A 15,679-nucleotide genomic window follows, 5' to 3' on the forward strand; every position below is an offset into this window, starting at 1 on the left:
GCTCCCAGAGCACCCCCATCTCCCATTCCCTTGGAGCTAGAGGGGAGGTGGGAGGTCTGAGGATGTTGGAGTTGGCAAGAGTCTCATTATCCAGCCCACAGCATGGCCCACTTCCCCCTCTGCTTCAGCACTGGGAAGCCCAGGTCTGCTCCCGCCTGGCTAGGCCTGACCATGGCCCCCACTCCAGCACCTATCCTCCTCTGAGGGCTTTGATCCTAAGCCCAGACACCCCACCTGGTGAGAGGTGAACTCAGGCCCTAGCACTAACGGCTGGGTTGGGAGGTAGGGATGACAGCCTTGGGAGCTCATGCAAAAGAAACAGGAAAGAGACAGGCATTTTCAGCGTGCTTCCCAGTGTCGGGTGACATGGGTCAGAGTCCTGGGGGGACCCCCTTGGCCCCAGTGCGGTCATGTGGGGGGACACAGGGCTGGGCGCTCAGACGATATGGGACTATCCAGCCTCCAGGCCAGGGAGGCAAGGTGAGGGGTCTGAGCAGCTTTGGAACAGGGGGCAGTGACCAGGAAGTGGGTGAGACAAGTGTTCGAAGTGTTCCAGAGAAACCATGGACACACTGGAGGCCAGGTGGGGGGAGTGGGGGTGGGCAGGTCAGGGCTGGGCTGTGAGTACTGTGTCCATCATCACTGGGCTCTTATCTGTCCAGCCAGCCCTCCATCCATCTGCTCATCTGCCAATCATGACCTGTCATCTGTCCCCCTATTCCTGTCTTTCTCTAGCAAGTACCATCTCTCTGATAGTCACCTGGCTAAAGTGTTTCTGAGCCTTGGAGAGGAAGTTGCCTCTTTACCCTTAAATACCTCAGTGTGGATTTCCTAAGAAGGGCATGTGCTTACTTCATGCAATGATCAAAATCAGGAATTTAACTTCGAAACAATACTCTTATTTAATCTATGTACCTTATTAACATGTTCCCAATTGTCTCAATAATGTCCTTTGTAGAAAAAAAAAATCTGGCCTGAGATACGGTCCAGGAGCCTGGCCACATCCTCCTTACCCGTTTCTCACCTGGGGCAGCTCAGTGTGTCTGTCATGACCTTGACGGTTCTGAAGCCTGCAGGCCAGGTGATCTGTAGACTGGCCTCAGCTCACACGCATGAGGTGTGTTGTCATGATCAGCTGGAGGATGCATTCCCGGGAGTGATGCTGTGTTCCCCTCAGTGTCACGTCAGGAGCCACGTGAGGTCTGGTTGTCCACCCCTGAGGTTAACTTAGGTCACTCAGCTAAGGTGGCTTTGAGGAGTTTTGCCCTGTGACCTTACCATTTGCCCTTTGTAAATTAATACACATTTTGTGGGAAGATGCTCTGAGACTATATAAATATCTTGGTCCTCACCAACTCCTCCCTCATTTTAGCATTCATTGACCATTCTTAACTGAATCAATAATACTGTATTTTCCAAGTGGTGATTGTCTAAATTCAGCATTTTTTCTACACCTAATTGGTTGACGTTCTATTAGCTTACCATAAAGAAAACCTCTCCCTCCTCCCCTTTCTGGGAGATTGACTGCCATCCCTACCCCCCCAATCATTTATTTACTCATTTATTTACATCAGTGTGACCCATTGATTCCCATTTTATTCAATAGGCTAAAATCCACTGCTATCAGCATTTATTTTTGTGTTCACATTGTTTCGTATCTGGCTCGTGGACGTCAGTCTCTGGGCACGTGTCCCTCAGTCTCTGGGCACTTCCTCACTTTCTTGCACAAAGATGCTCCAGGCTTGATTTGTGCCACGGGGATCTGGGTGCTGGTTGTGGGTGCTGCTTCAGGCACTCTGGGTACACAGAGCTGGGGGTGTGATATATAATATAGACATTCACACACACGCGCGCGCGATCTATAGTTCCCTCGTCTCTGTAAGTGTATCTGTGTGTGCATATACACACGTGCGTGTGCGTGCAAGTGTGTATCCGTGCATAGACCCAGCCCACGTGAAGCTATACAATGTGTCCATACAGTATCTATAGAGTGTGCGGCATGTACGACATGCACGTGTCTCCATGAGTGCATAGTGATCCCGCCAATCCCAACCCCAAATCTCAGGGTTTATTCTAGTTTGCCCCTCCCTTATTGATAACTCCCCCTCCAACAGGGAGAAACCTGTTGGAGAAACCTGTTCTCAATATATTTACTTGCTTAGTCTTAGAATACATTGGAGTCCTTTTCAGAATTGGCAAGCCATTCGATGACACAAATAAGCGAACAAACTAGAATCTGGTGCTTAACTAGAGTTCTGTCTTTAATTTGAGAGTATATAGTTAAAATGCTGTGTTCTTCACATCACTGTGGTTGTGCTATTCCATTGATATATCACGGAGTCACTTATTACCGCTTGCACTCTGTTTTTGGGTCCTTCCCCCATTTTTGTTGATTTTATCCTATTATTTTTTAGTATGTAAAACATTAACAGGATTTCGGATAAGTCACTGGGCTCCCTCCCGCCCCTGAGAGAAATCAATCTCCTTAGTTTCTGGTTCAGCCTGTCTGTGCATCTTTTTGCACAAATAAGCAGATACATCTGCATTTTATTTGTCCTGTTTGACATTTTTTCACTGTAAGGATTTTTTCCCCCACACAAATGACAATCAATTCTCCAATTCTCCAGCACGACCTGGGTGTCCTACAATTCAATCCTACGCCGACAGTAACTCCCCGGAGCTAGCGCAGACCCCGCTATCTCAGGAGCCTGCCTCCTGGCTCTGACGCCGGTCACGAGTATCAGGTCTTTAGGCCACCTGCATTTCTGTCCAACTCGACTACAAAGTTGGGGGATCACGTCTTCAGATTTGATAACTCCATAGCATGACTTACAGAACTCAGGAAAGCACTTACTAGAGTACTAGTTTATCATTAAGTATACGACTCAGGGACAGCCGCATGGAAGAGAGGTACAAGGCCAGGTGTGGGCACAGGAGCATCGAACCTCCCTGCACCTGAGTGTCCAATCCGGAAGCCCTCCGAATCTCCTTGCTCACGAGTTCCTATAACCTGTGTTCACCCCCTCCCTCCCACAGGTCAGGGGTGGGGCTGAAAGCCGCCCCCCAAGCAGCCTCTACCCCACCCTGACCTATCTCATCAGCATAAACTCCAGTGTGGCTCTGAGTGATACTCTGTAACTCAGGAAATCCCAAGGGTTTTAGGAGCCCTGCCCTAGGAGCTGGGGACAAAGGCCAAATACATTTTTTATTGCAGCACATTCACTTAACACACACGGAAAATCGCTGCGCACGGTGTGAACGCACTCTCCTTGTTCGCGTCACCAACACACAGCGCCCACCGACAGATGCACCATTACTCCACCACCCGGGGCTGTTTGGGTGGTTTACAATATTTTGCAGTACAATGCCGCAATGAATAATTTATGCATATGTGCTTTGTATTGTTGGAGATTTATCTTCAGGGCAAATTCCCAGGAGTGGTCTTGCTGAGTTAAAATGTTTTAATTTATAAAATGTTATCATTTACAATTATAAATTTAAACCAGTGTCGGGGAGCAAGAATTCCTGACCTCTCAAAGGTCCTTCTAGCTTGAGTAAGAATCAGATTGACGTGAGACAGATTAGCAGGAGAAAATCAAATTTAATGGCGTCGGTAAGGGGGAATCCACGCTGGCATGGAAATTCCAAAGTCAGGCAGATGAGGTCCATTTGTCATCCTGCAGAAGGGGGTGGGGGTCTGGGACTTCAGAGGAAAGGGATGCCCTTCACAGGGTGATAAGAAGAGCAAATGCTTGCCCTGCCTTACAGATGGGTCACTCAGATGAAATTGATCTGTTAATCACCCTTATCCTGGGAAAGACCCCCAATTCAGGTTCTTCTGTGTAGTTAAGAGGGGGACAAAAGTTTCCCTTGAGCCTGCAGGGTCTCAGGTGCCTTCAGCTCACAATAATCCGTATGCCAACATGGAACATTCTGGGAAGGTCTGTCCTGAAACTCTCCACCAGCTTCCCCAAGCTTTAGAGCTCCATTTAAAAGCTTACTTATGAATCTAGTTACTTTTGTGTGAGTGTGTCTTCACTTACTCTGCAATTAATATTCTATTAACTTAAGCATTTGATATATTCAGTCTCTAATTTTTAAGACATTTCACAAACATGATGAACTCGATTAATTAGATGTCCTAGGTATTTCAAGCTCTAACCATAAATTGATACATCAGATTCTAAGCATTTTGAACATCATGCAGACCTACAAACCTACCTAACAAAACCTCTATGAGCATTTGTATGCTACTCAGTGTTGAACACAACCAAATCAGAGTCAGTCAGATCTTAAACTGAAATTCTCTCACACATTTAACACTAAAAGCCAAGGTTATTGAGATTAAATTTAAACCTTCAAACTACAACAAGTTGCTTATGCTCCATCAGCAGGAGACAGTACGACTTCATGGTGTACCCAGGGCTTGGGGCAGACCTAACCCGGGCTGCAGGAGTCAGCTCCCTGAAGGGCCAAGTGCCAGGCGCCCTGCCATTGGCCGGCTCCTTTCTCAGGGTCCCACACATCCTCTGGGTGTCCTTTAAATTTTGTTCTCACCCAAATTTTACAGAAACCTCTTGCAAAAACTCTTTCACAAGCCAGACGCCCTGGAGTGGAACCACATATTGTTGATAGTGTCAGATAAAATGTCCGAAAGTTAAAACAATTCTTATGCAAACATAGACTGTGTCCCAAGTTCACAGGCTCCCTGATGCAGGACCCCACAGGATGATGAGATTCGGGGACAATGTGAGAAATTCTGTGCTCAGGGGGAGAAGAAATCCTAGACCCTCCGTTCGAGGTCAAACCAGGCAGAGTCACATGCAAGGCATCATGGTCTTTGGGGCCGGCCATCCTTCTACTGGGCACGCCGCGTGCATCATGGTCTTTGGGGCCGGCCATCCTACTGGGCACGCCGCGTGCATCATGGTCTTTGGGGCCGGCCATCCTTCTACTGGGCACGCCGCGTGCACCGTGTGGGTCCTTTGTGAGTTAACCCTGAGTTCAGGGGCGGGGCAGATCTGCTTCCTTAGGCTGCCCATCTCAGTGTGATCGACACATGAGGGGATAATTTAAGTAGGACATGAGTTTTGTTTGGTTGGGTGAGGTTTCCACTGTGGAACTACCAGGCAGACACAGAGCACTGCACCCTTTTGGGGAGGATGTACACGCACAAGCCCACAGACACCCACCAGCCCCATCGAGGTACGCTGTTATGCACCACCACCCCCCACCCGCCTCTGTGACTCTCCCCCACTTCCTATCACATCCTCCCATCTCTTCAGGGCAGCTCTCAAGTGCAGCCCTTAAACACCATCCTCAGGGTCCTTGCAAGGTTAGGTGCCTTTCCCCATCAGGCAAACACTGAGGGCCAGGCCTGGGGATTCAGGGGCGGGATCCAGCGGTAGGAGGCCTCTACTCAATTGGTCATTACCTTCACCAATGCTACCGTCCCAGAAACGGAGACACACCAGCATGTCCACTCATAGTGCCGGGAGCACAGAGCACCTCCCCCAGCCAGGCCCCTGCCAGCTGCCGAGAGCAGAAAGGTGAGCCTGTGCAGGGGGTAGTGAGGAGGGAGTCCCAGCTCACGGGGGTGACCACACTGCAGTCGGCCGCAGCACCCTGGAACCTCTTAGAACTGCAGGCTCCTGGGTGGCCTTGCAGTGGGACCCTAATGTGGGACCAACAGTGGGTCACCAGGGTGTGGCCTCACCATGTGACCCCAACATGTGACCCACAGTGTGACCTTAGGTATGACTCCCTAGTGAGACCCTGCAGTGGGCCCCAGGTGTGACCCTGAGGGGCTGCAGCTTGAGGAAGACCGTGGAACAGAGGAACCAGAACACGGGCTCTTCCTTCCTAGGAGTCCTATGATGTGGTGACCCTTCCAGGGTCCCCTTTGCATGCATGTGCCACACATGCACACTCATACGTGTGCACAGAGGCAAGGTGCACGCTCACACACATGCACACTCACACGCGTGCACAGAGGCAAGGTGCACACTCCCATGCGTGCACACTCACACGCACAGAGGCAAGGTGCACACGTGCACACTCACACATGTGCACACTCACATGCACATTCACTCCTGTGCACAGAGGCAAGGTGCACGCACATGTGCACGCTCTCACACGTGTGCAGACACACACATGCTCATGCACACACATGCACACTCACGCAGGCAGGCAAGGTACACACTCACACAATGCACACTCACACACACAGGCAAGGCGGACACGTGCACACTCACACATACATGCAAACACGCATGCACATGTACTCTCACTCTCCCCCCTCCCCAGATGTCCCCACACACAGATCCACATGCGTGTTCTCTTGGATGGAGACCCTTCCCCAGGGTGGGGCAGTGGGTGAGGGCAAGCAGAAGGTGGCAGCTATCTTGGGGTGTTGAATAGGGCTCCTTGAACTGGCCAGAGTTGACCTGATGCATTGTTTTTTTAAGATTTTATTTATTTATTTGAGAAAGAGAGAGCATGAGCGGGGTGGGGGCAGAGGGAGACGCAGACTTCCTGTTGAGCAGGGAGCCTGACGTGGGACTCCATCCCTGGACCCCGGGATCATGACCTGAGCCGAAGGCAGACGCTTAACAGACTGAGCCCCCCAGGCGCCCCAGACCTGATGCATGTTTTGAATAGACGCCCCCCAGAACTGGTCTCCAGAACCCAGAGGGCAGAGGCCAGCCAGGTGGAGGGTCAGTGGGGGAGGGGGCACACTAGGGAATCTGGGGAGTCCCGGAAGGACTTGAAGGGTCTCATAGGGCCCTGGGGCCTGTCCACTGAAAGCCCCAGTCACCCCTACAGGAGCCAGGCCCAAACTGCAATGGAGTTTGGAGGCCTTCATCCCCTATCTCATGGACAGCCCCTGGGCTGCTGCAGAGGCCCCACAGGGCGGACACCAGTGGGTGGTGCACCAAGACTGAGTGCTGGCCCCGGACAGCGGCTGGGGTACCTAGTGACCAGCAGCCTGGCGAGGTGCTCCCAGGACTGCAGTGTTAGAGCCCCAGCCCCTCCGTGGGGTTCTCAGGCCCCAGCCTGCCTGAGGTCACCCCACTGAGAACCAGCCCAGGACAGACATCTTCAGGAGATACAGCTCCCAGGGGGTGCATTTGGGTGCTCTGCAGGGCTAGCTGAGGGGCTGGCCCGGGAGGACAACGGAAGTCAGGCAGGCGGTGGCCTCTCCCCCTTCACGTGGAGGCCACTGCTCCTGGGTGCAGCACGTATGCCTGGGGGTGGGAACGCCGGCAGCCTGGGGACAGGGCCCCTCAGACATCTGATCCCTGACCGCTGGTGTAGGTCAGGACAGGGGTCAGGGCAGCCAGGGTGGCTTGGGGCAGCCCCGTGTCCAGGCTGCTGGGGGGGAGGCTGGGTTCCCTGCCCTCTGGAGCCACGGGTCTGGGTCATGCAGCCCTGGGGGTAGGTGTTGGCTGGGGGTGGGGGGCAGAGTGCAGCCAGCCCCAGACCCTGCTCTGCTGAGGGCGCTGGGGGTACCACTCCTCTAGGCCTAGCATCCCCCCAAGCCTGACACTCTGGCCCCAGCAGGGGGATCTGCACAAGAACTGGGGCGCTGACTGGATACCGCATGGGGAGCTGGAGGAGGACTCCAGGCTGGAGGCCCAGGGCCCCACAGGCCCAGCCTCCTTGGCCTTCTGAGCTGGCACAATCTGAAAGCCACTTGGATGTCCCACAGCCAGAGTAAAAGATCAACGGTCCTATAAAGTGGTTCATTTAGACGTTTTCTTTTTATTGTGTGCACAACTGTGTTATTTCATGACCTTAAAAATCACGGCCTTTTGAAGTGACAGGACTTTGTCATCTCTCTTTCATCCGTCTGCTGTCTCTGGGCCACACGGCACAGCACTGTAAGGTGGGAATACTGCCTGAGGAGTGGGGGGCTGTGTGCACATGTGGGGGCCCCTGCACACAGCTGGGCTTTGGCCTGCAGGCCCCCAGCACCATCCCCAGACAGAGCAGCCACTGATATGGCCTGGAGTGGGCCCTCGGTGTCCGTGAGGACCGTGTGTGCCCTCTGGGAGCTTGGCCCTGGCCCACAGTGGGTATGGATGGGCCTGTTGGGTCCTCATCCCATGCCACAACTGTGGGGGCTGGAGGGTCCCCACTGCTCCTGGGAGGCTCTTGCTCAGCCTGGGGCCCAGACCACGCCCCCTGCTTTGGACATCTCAGAGACCAGGTGCTGGGACCCCTTGGGGTGGATCCTGGTGCCAAGCACTGCCCCCAAGAAAGTTCCGGCACCCAAAGCCACCCAGCGAGCCCTGGGGTTCAGGGGACCATTCCCTATTTGGCAGGTCTTCCTGTGACCCGGGGTCCTACCTTGTGCCTTTGCTCACATTCCCCCTTTGTCCAGAGCCCCTCCCTTTTCTGCCCCTCACACACCTGCTCTGGCCAGTCTCCTGTTGAGGGTGACCCTCCTGGTGCAGTCCTGGCCCCAGGAGAGAGGGGAGCAGTCCAGCCTCTGTGTTCCATTAACACGTGTTAAGTGTCCAGGCTGCTGGGTGGGGAGCTTTGGTTCAGCAACAGACCACAGGAACTGCTGTGCTTCCACAAGAGAAGTTGAAATAGAGAAGTTGGTTGCTCGCGGGTCCTGGAGGAGGTGTGCGCATGCCTGGAGAGGCCACGTCAAGGTAGTGTGCTCAAGGCGGAGTGCAGACAAGGCAGGATCAGAAGCTCCCGCTGATACTGGGGTCTCTGGGTGGGGTGCTCCGGGGCTCCTGAGCTAGGACCAGACTGGTCAGTTCAAACCACAAGAGCAGGCTTTTGGTAAGACCCATGGTGTGGGGTGGGGGGTCTTATCTAAGGGGCACGTAAGGAGAAGGTCCTGGGAGGTGGGCACAGGGTAAGGGCTGCTCGGGGGTCAGATGAGGGGCTTGCTGCTCTGTGGCTGTGGTCTGGGCCCGAGCTTGCAAGTCAGCAAACCAGAGTAGCTGAGCCAAATACTCACCAGTGTGGCACCTGGCCATGAGCCCAAGGGCACCCCAGGTGTTCTGGGGACATGTGCCCAGCACTAACTTCAAATCTGTCGGGAGATCACCTGCCAACTGCTCATTTACACACACATGAGCTGAGGCTCAAGGTAGCGCCCCGGGGGCCACCCCTCGTTTCCAAAGTCCTGCCCTAGCTGGAGCCGAGGGGGTCTCTGTGGAGCCTGACTGACCCTCACGTGGGCATGGGTGTGGGGTTTGAGGGTTTCACCCCCACCCCCCGGGCAGGGCTCAGAGCGGAGGGGGCCGTGCAGCTCGGCCTCGTGGTGCCCCCTGTTCCGCCCCCACAGACAGAACCAGCTCAAGCATTTCATGTTCTTGTCTGCGGATAGCTCCTGCTCCCACGGGGAAGAGCGTCTGCAGAAGCGCAGAAACACCAGGGTGCGGAGTGACGTCTGAGCCCAGGAAGCCAGCCTCCAGGTGAGCAGACCAGGGTGCAGAACAGGGCTCCAGCAGGCGACAGCCCCCCAGGCACAGACACACCCTCCGCCCAGAAAGGGAGGCTGGGGACAGGCTGAGGCTGAGGCCAGGAGGGAGCGGAGACCCGGGTCCGACGGGGCGTCCACGCGGAGGACACACGCAGCCTTCTCGTTCCGCCACGATGGCTGCGGCTGGCCCCTCACAGGCTCTCAGAGTCGACAGCTGTGTGCTGGCGCCCTGACGGCGGAGGGTGAACGGCCCAGGGTCCTTCCGCTCGGCCTGGTGCCCCCGCGCACCCCAGCATCCCCACGCTCCGTGTCCCAGGATGAGGGGCAGGTGCCTGGAAGAGCTGCTCAGGGAGGGGGCCACGGGGGGCCAGCATGGTCTGCCCTGGTCCCCTGGACACGAACCGGCCACCCAGACAGCGGCAGTGACCGTCTCCTCCTGAAGAGCAGGCCAGATCCTAAGGGGACCTGCTGCTTTCCCCAGCCTCCCCTCACATAGTCTCAACAAAAAGCCCCTCCCCAAACGGTCAGGCCACCTGGGCTGATGAGGTCACCTCTGCCTTCAGAGCAGGCTGTGGGGCCCTCGGCGAGGGTGAAGGTCCTGACCAGACGTGAGGGTCCCGTGTGCACCACCCGGGCCTCAGAGAGGCCATGTCTGCAGGGCCAGCCACGGCCCTGGGGGCCCCTCCTGTCATCACACGGGGTTAACCCCAAGACCCTTGTGTTTCTTCAGCTGCAGAGAGACGAACTGGCAGAAGCACAGGCCCAGCTCCAGGTGGCCTGGAGCCCCCTGGGTGTCCTCGCAGGCGGGGAAGTGTGCGTGGGCCACGCAGCAGGTGTAGCTGGACGAGAAGCGCAGGAGGGCCTCCCGGAACAGGGCCTCGCCCTGCGGGGCCTGCAGGAAGACCCGCCTGCAGTCCCCCAGCAGCACGTACACGAAGTGCAGCTTGTTCATGGTGTCACAGCCCATCAGCAGGGAGTGGGGCGCCAGCAGGACGTTGGCCTCGCCCACTCTGAGCTCCAGCTCCCGCATCTTCTTCTGAGAAAATCTCCTGAACCAGCACAGGCTGTTCACCCCCAAGACGATGAGGAGCGGGCAGAAAAAGACGGTGGCGGAGATTAGGAGGAAGCGCTTTGCCGGCGGGTTTTGCTGGTGCCCCAGAACCAGGGTGAGGGTGAGCGTTGCCAAGGAGAGGACAATCAGGAAGAGGCCCAGGGGGACCCTGCAGCCCAGGTACCGGAGGCAGGACCTGGGGGACCGCACCCCGTTCAGGATGCTCACGGCATGCTTGTACACCGTGGGGTCCTCCAACACCTCCTTCAAGGGATCGGGGACGGCCAGGGTGCTGAAGGACCCCACCTTCCACGAGGGCAGGCTGTCCCTGTTGATGCAGTTCAGGGTCAGGAGGGTCTTCCCGCTGTAGAGGGAGGAGGCCACGTGCCGGGCGGGCAGGGCGCGCCCCAGACTGTGGTTGGGCTGGCACAGGACATGCTGCACCTTGAGGTAGAAGCGGCTGTCTGTGGCCTCCAGGTAGGTCAGGTGGCTGAGGTGCAGCGGGATGCGGCAGGGCCGCAGCAGGACCGGGATGACCAGCTTCCTCTCCAGGCAGTAGCCGAACAGGGACAGGTCGGCCTCCAGGAGGCACCAGCGACTCTGCACAAAGTCCTGGCTCAGCACCAGCAGCACCTTCTGGCTCTGCTGGATGCACTCGGCCATGTTCTCCAGGACGTTCCTGCCCGGGGTGAAGTCCCGCTCGTGCAGGCAGATTCTCAGCCCCGGGAGGTCCGCTTCCAGGCGGCTGATGAGCCCGCGCGTCCACATGGCGTCCATGCTGCTGTAACTCACAAACAGGTGGAACTTCTCGCCGGGCTTCAGTGGGGAGATGGCCAGGGCCACACCTTCCTCCGCAGGGCCAGGATCCATGGGCGCCGCCTGGGAATCCAGCTCTGGAAGCTGCCTCTGGTCTCCAGAGAAGAAAACTGCCCTCGGGCTGCAAGAGATGGAGACAGACTGACTGGGCGGACTATGGGACCACCAGCCCCCAGAACCACTGGCCCAAACCTGCCAGGAGGTGGTCAGTGACCAGACGTGAGGGTCCTGTGTGCACCAGCTTTCCCACTCACCGCTCCCTCTTCCAACTCAGGACCACTGGAGAAAGCCAGCATGTTCCCCGTTCCAACCTCAAGGACCCCCCTCTTCTAGCTGTCTGCTCCCAGCCTCCGTCGGGGCACCTGAGCCCCCTTCCTACTACGACGTCTCCCACTCCCCTGCCTGTCCCTGGGTCTCTGCCACACACACGTGTCATGGGACCCCCAATTCAGTGCGCTCTGAGGAATCAGCCTGGCTGTTCTCATCTGGGGTGGGGGGGCTTCCTTGATGTCCACAAGACATTGGCTTTGAAAGGCTTGGTGCACACGGTGGCCACACCTTCCCGTCCTTTCTTTCTCTTCAGTTGTGGTTCATGTGGTTCCTGGGAAGGAGGGGTTGCTATACACTGGATGTTTGTGTCCCCCAAATTCGCATGTTGAAGCCCTAACCCCCAGGTGATGGTATTGGGAGGTGATTGGGGCATGAGGGTGGAGCCCCACGGATGGGGTGAGTGCCCTATAAAGAGGGCCCGGAGGGCGGCCTCAGCCATCCACCGGTGAGGATGCAGCGAGCAGGCAAGCCAGGAGGTGGCCGCACCAGAAGCCGACCGTGCTGACGCCCTGACTCCAGAACGCCAGTCTCCAGACTGAGAAATGACTGTTGCTTAAGGCCCCAGACTACGGTGCTGTGTCCGGAGCCCGAGGGGACGAAGATGGGTCCTCGATAATACTTGCTCCAGGGAGGCAGTCACAGGTCCCAGAAAGCACTGGGACTGTCTCTGTGCCGCTCAAGACCCTCACATCGAGATCCTGCTGCTCAGACTCAGTGAACAGAGCACTGAGCTGCAGCTCCGGCCACCAGAGGTCTGTCTGCCCGAGCACCGTCTCCCCAGCACTCACGGTGGAGATTTTCTTGATTTTCTCGTGTGCCCACAGCTAGCTGAGGTGACCCTGCCCAGACACCCTGCCCCCTGGAGCCCTGGTGTGAGGCCAGCCTCACGGGCACACCGTGGGCCACGATGCCACTCTGCCAGGCAGTCCCCGGCTGAGACCCCTCCCCTCTTGGGTGAGCAGGAGCAGGAGAGTCAAGAGGAGGACAAGCGAGCAGCTCTGGGAGATGAAGGAGGAAGGAGCCCATCTGCCCACTCCCTGCTTCCCCAGGGACCCCTACCCCACCTGCTCTACCTCCTGACTGGGAGGAAGGCACCCACATGGGGGTGACAAGGAGGGGACTCATCCCCCAGACCACCCCCTTCCAGGTGGCACGAACACCAGGGGAGCAAGGCTCTGGGGGACACCCTGGAAAGCCTGCTCTCACAGGGTTCCCGCTCCGGGAGGGCTGGCCACCCCCTTTCTCTCACCGCGTGGGTAAGGACGTGTCCAGGGGGCACCTGCACTTGCTCCACCACGGTTAAGCGCTGGGGCTCAGACACTGTCCTGGGCCCCGACGGCCTGAAGAGTGCAGGCTCTCGGCCAGCAATCCCCGCTCGCTCCTCACTGCTGCTCCTCACGCGGGTCCTCAGGGGAGGCCTGGGAGGCAGCTGGGACCCTCCCCCGCGCTGTCCCCAGACAGAGGAAGTCTGCGCCCAACACTTTCTAGAGGCCTCTCTGCTAAAGCACAAATAGTGGGAAACCGAAAGAAGGAAGCGAGTTGAGGGAGGCCCCTCCTGCAGAATGGGGATGGCGGGACAGGGAGAAGAGGCACAGCACTGCCCCCTCTGAGAAAAGATTCTGGCTGGAGCCCTCGGATCTGGAGATCTGGGGCTCTGGAAATCTGTGTGATGGGGACTTTGCTGGAGCCACTGGGCTTGCTGGCTGCTGGACCAGGCCCTCCCGCTGGAAGAAGTGACGGGGATGACTGGGTGTGACTCGGTGGCTCCTGGTCAGGTTCGCTGAGCAGGTCTGGCCAGGCGCAGGGGTGGGAGTGCATCCTCTGTGTCCTTGGGGCTGGCTGCACCCTCCAAGAGAAGATCCCAGCTGCTGGGTGGCCTCCCCAAACACCCACGTGGGGCTCGGGTCACCTCCCCCGCTCCTGCCCTCTCAGGCCAAGGGGACACAACAGCCTGGGAGCTGCACCCCTCCTGGCGGTTTCCTGAAACCCACCCAATACCCCATCACTGGCCCTTTCCCCAGTTCTACTCATAACCCAAGGGAGGGGCCGTCTGTGTCCCTCGGGGCCCTGTCCCCTCCTCCAAGACCTCCTCCCACCTGAGCCGAAGGTGTGTCTCCAATCTGAGCCATCACCCTACAAGCGATCACTTAAGGAAATCGCTATTCAAACTCATACCTGAGGAAGACACTCAAACTCACAAGATACTGTGTTGTTCCTGGGAAACCAGCAAAACCCAGAACTGATGAAGCAGCTTGACGCTGGTGAAGCTGGGGAAGCTGGCACACACTATATGGACCACGGTGGCCCCCGACTTGTCACCACTGGTTTGGAACACAACCCAGTGATGTCCTCCAAGAGGCATGGAGAGAGGGGTCTGCTCTTTGAGGACAGAATCCCATAGAAAAAAAGCCATATGCCTAGCTGATGGACTCGTGCCTGAAATAATGGGACTTCGAGGGACGCACACTTCCAGCATTGTCACTTTTTGGAGGATAAAGATTTTCTTTCTTTCTTTTTTTAAGACTTTATTTATTTGAGAGAGAGAGAGAGAACAAGTACACAAGCGGGGAGAGGGGCAGAGGGAGAGGGAGAAGCAGACTCCTGGGTGGGCTGAGGGTGGAGCCGGCCTGCAGGGCTGGGGGCTCAAGGGGCTCAGGGCTCGTGTGTTCAGGGGCTCAGGGCTCAGGGGCTCCAGGGCTGGAGGGGGTGGCTCAGGGGCTGGGGGCTCTATCCCAGGACCCTGAGACCATGACCTGAGACAAATCAGACAATTAACCAACTGAGCCACCCTGGCGCCTGGTATGAAGAAGATTTTCACAACAACTAGTTCTTCGAGGGGTTCACCCCTCCCTGCACATCCTGCCCTCCTTCCCCCAATCAGATGGACACCCACCCCTCACCAACACCCACTCTTCCGAAGCAAGGGTGGCCTGGGGTGCCACCCAATGAGGAGAGGGGCAGAAGCCTCTGGCCTCCCGGCTTCAGTTCCCTCTTCTGTTCAGCAGAAGCTAATGGGGCTCAGGGGTGGTTTCCACTTGCAGGAAGGAAGGAAGGAAGGGAGGGACGGAGGGAGGGAGGGAGGGAGCAAGAAGCGGCTCCAAGGGAAAGCCCGGTCAGCGCTGTCCCTGGGAGGCAGGAGACACCACTGCTCTTTGCTCCTGTGACCTGGGCCGAGAGAGGGGTGGCGGGGGCATAACTCCCAGGCCCCCTGACAGCTCGGGGCAGCCTGGGCAGGAGGTCTGCTGGCCAGAGCCCTCCCTGGCTGCACACCCACCCGCACTCCTGGGTCCTGTAGCACTTGGGGACACCCCCTCCTCCCCCCACTTTCTGCAGCCACACTTACCCAGGTCTGGGAGGGTGGGGTGGTCCCAGACCCAGACTTCATTTCCCTACTGGAGGATTTTTACATCCCCCCACCCCGCCTCACACACACACTCACACCCAGGCCTCCAGGGGGCCCTGCTGAGCCCAGGCCCGGCTCAGACCTGGGGCTCCAAACCCAAGCCTATGGGTGGGGGGAGCAGGGGAGTGGGAGGTGGGGGGTTCAAACGCGGACCCTCCCGTACCACCCCCCCACACACACCGTCCTTGTTAACTCTGCTTCCCTAGCAGACAGCTGTCGGCTCTTCACCAAAGCCTGTTTGCTCCTTAGCGGTTAAGTGCCATGGGCCGGGTTCCCAGGGATCTGGGGTCTCAGAGCAGCGCGACCCACCCTGGCCTCCTAGCTCCCAGAGTTCCAGTGTGTGCTGGGTGGTTCTGAGAGGTCAGCCGCTGCCTCTGACCCAGTTCTGCAGGGCCCCGCTCCTCTGGGGGTGGTGGTGGGGGAGGAGGTGACCATGGGCGTGGGGGAGGGGGGATCCCCGGCCTGGGCCCGCCCCATCCACCGCACTCCAGGCAGGTCACTGGGGGCCCAGCACCAAGAAGAGGGGTCTGGCCCAGCGAGGGGGAGCTGGGGAGGTGCCAGGGTGCACAGCACAGCCCCGGCCGAGGTAGGGGCGAGATGCTGCAGGGAAGGTGACCCTCCCCTCCCCTTC

The 15,679-nt window shown here is 57.5% G+C and overlaps 1 protein-coding gene across 1 annotated transcript; it reads right to left on the reverse strand.

The window, feature by feature from the left end:
• Positions 1-7,744: 7,744 nt before the first annotated feature.
• LOC118546726 (uncharacterized) lies at positions 7,745-13,137 on the reverse strand. Its single transcript, XM_036109634.2, has 2 exons — positions 12,895-13,137; positions 7,745-11,436 (listed from the first exon to the last, which is right to left on the reverse strand). Exon 2 carries the CDS (start codon positions 11,367-11,369, stop codon positions 10,140-10,142), a length of 1,230 nt encoding a protein of 409 aa, XP_035965527.1. The 5' UTR covers positions 11,370-11,436; positions 12,895-13,137; the 3' UTR covers positions 7,745-10,139.
• Positions 13,138-15,679: the final 2,542 nt, after the last annotated feature.

Source organism: Halichoerus grypus, chromosome 7 (genome assembly GCF_964656455.1).
Source record: "Halichoerus grypus chromosome 7, mHalGry1.hap1.1, whole genome shotgun sequence".
In the NCBI taxonomy this organism is placed as follows: domain Eukaryota; kingdom Metazoa; phylum Chordata; class Mammalia; order Carnivora; family Phocidae; genus Halichoerus; species Halichoerus grypus.

Bases quoted from the DNA above. Each gene is read 5' to 3' on its own strand.
- LOC118546726 (XM_036109634.2), bottom strand. From the start codon at position 11,369: ATGGATCCTGGCCCTGCGGAGGAAGGTGTGGCCCTGGCCATCTCCCCA.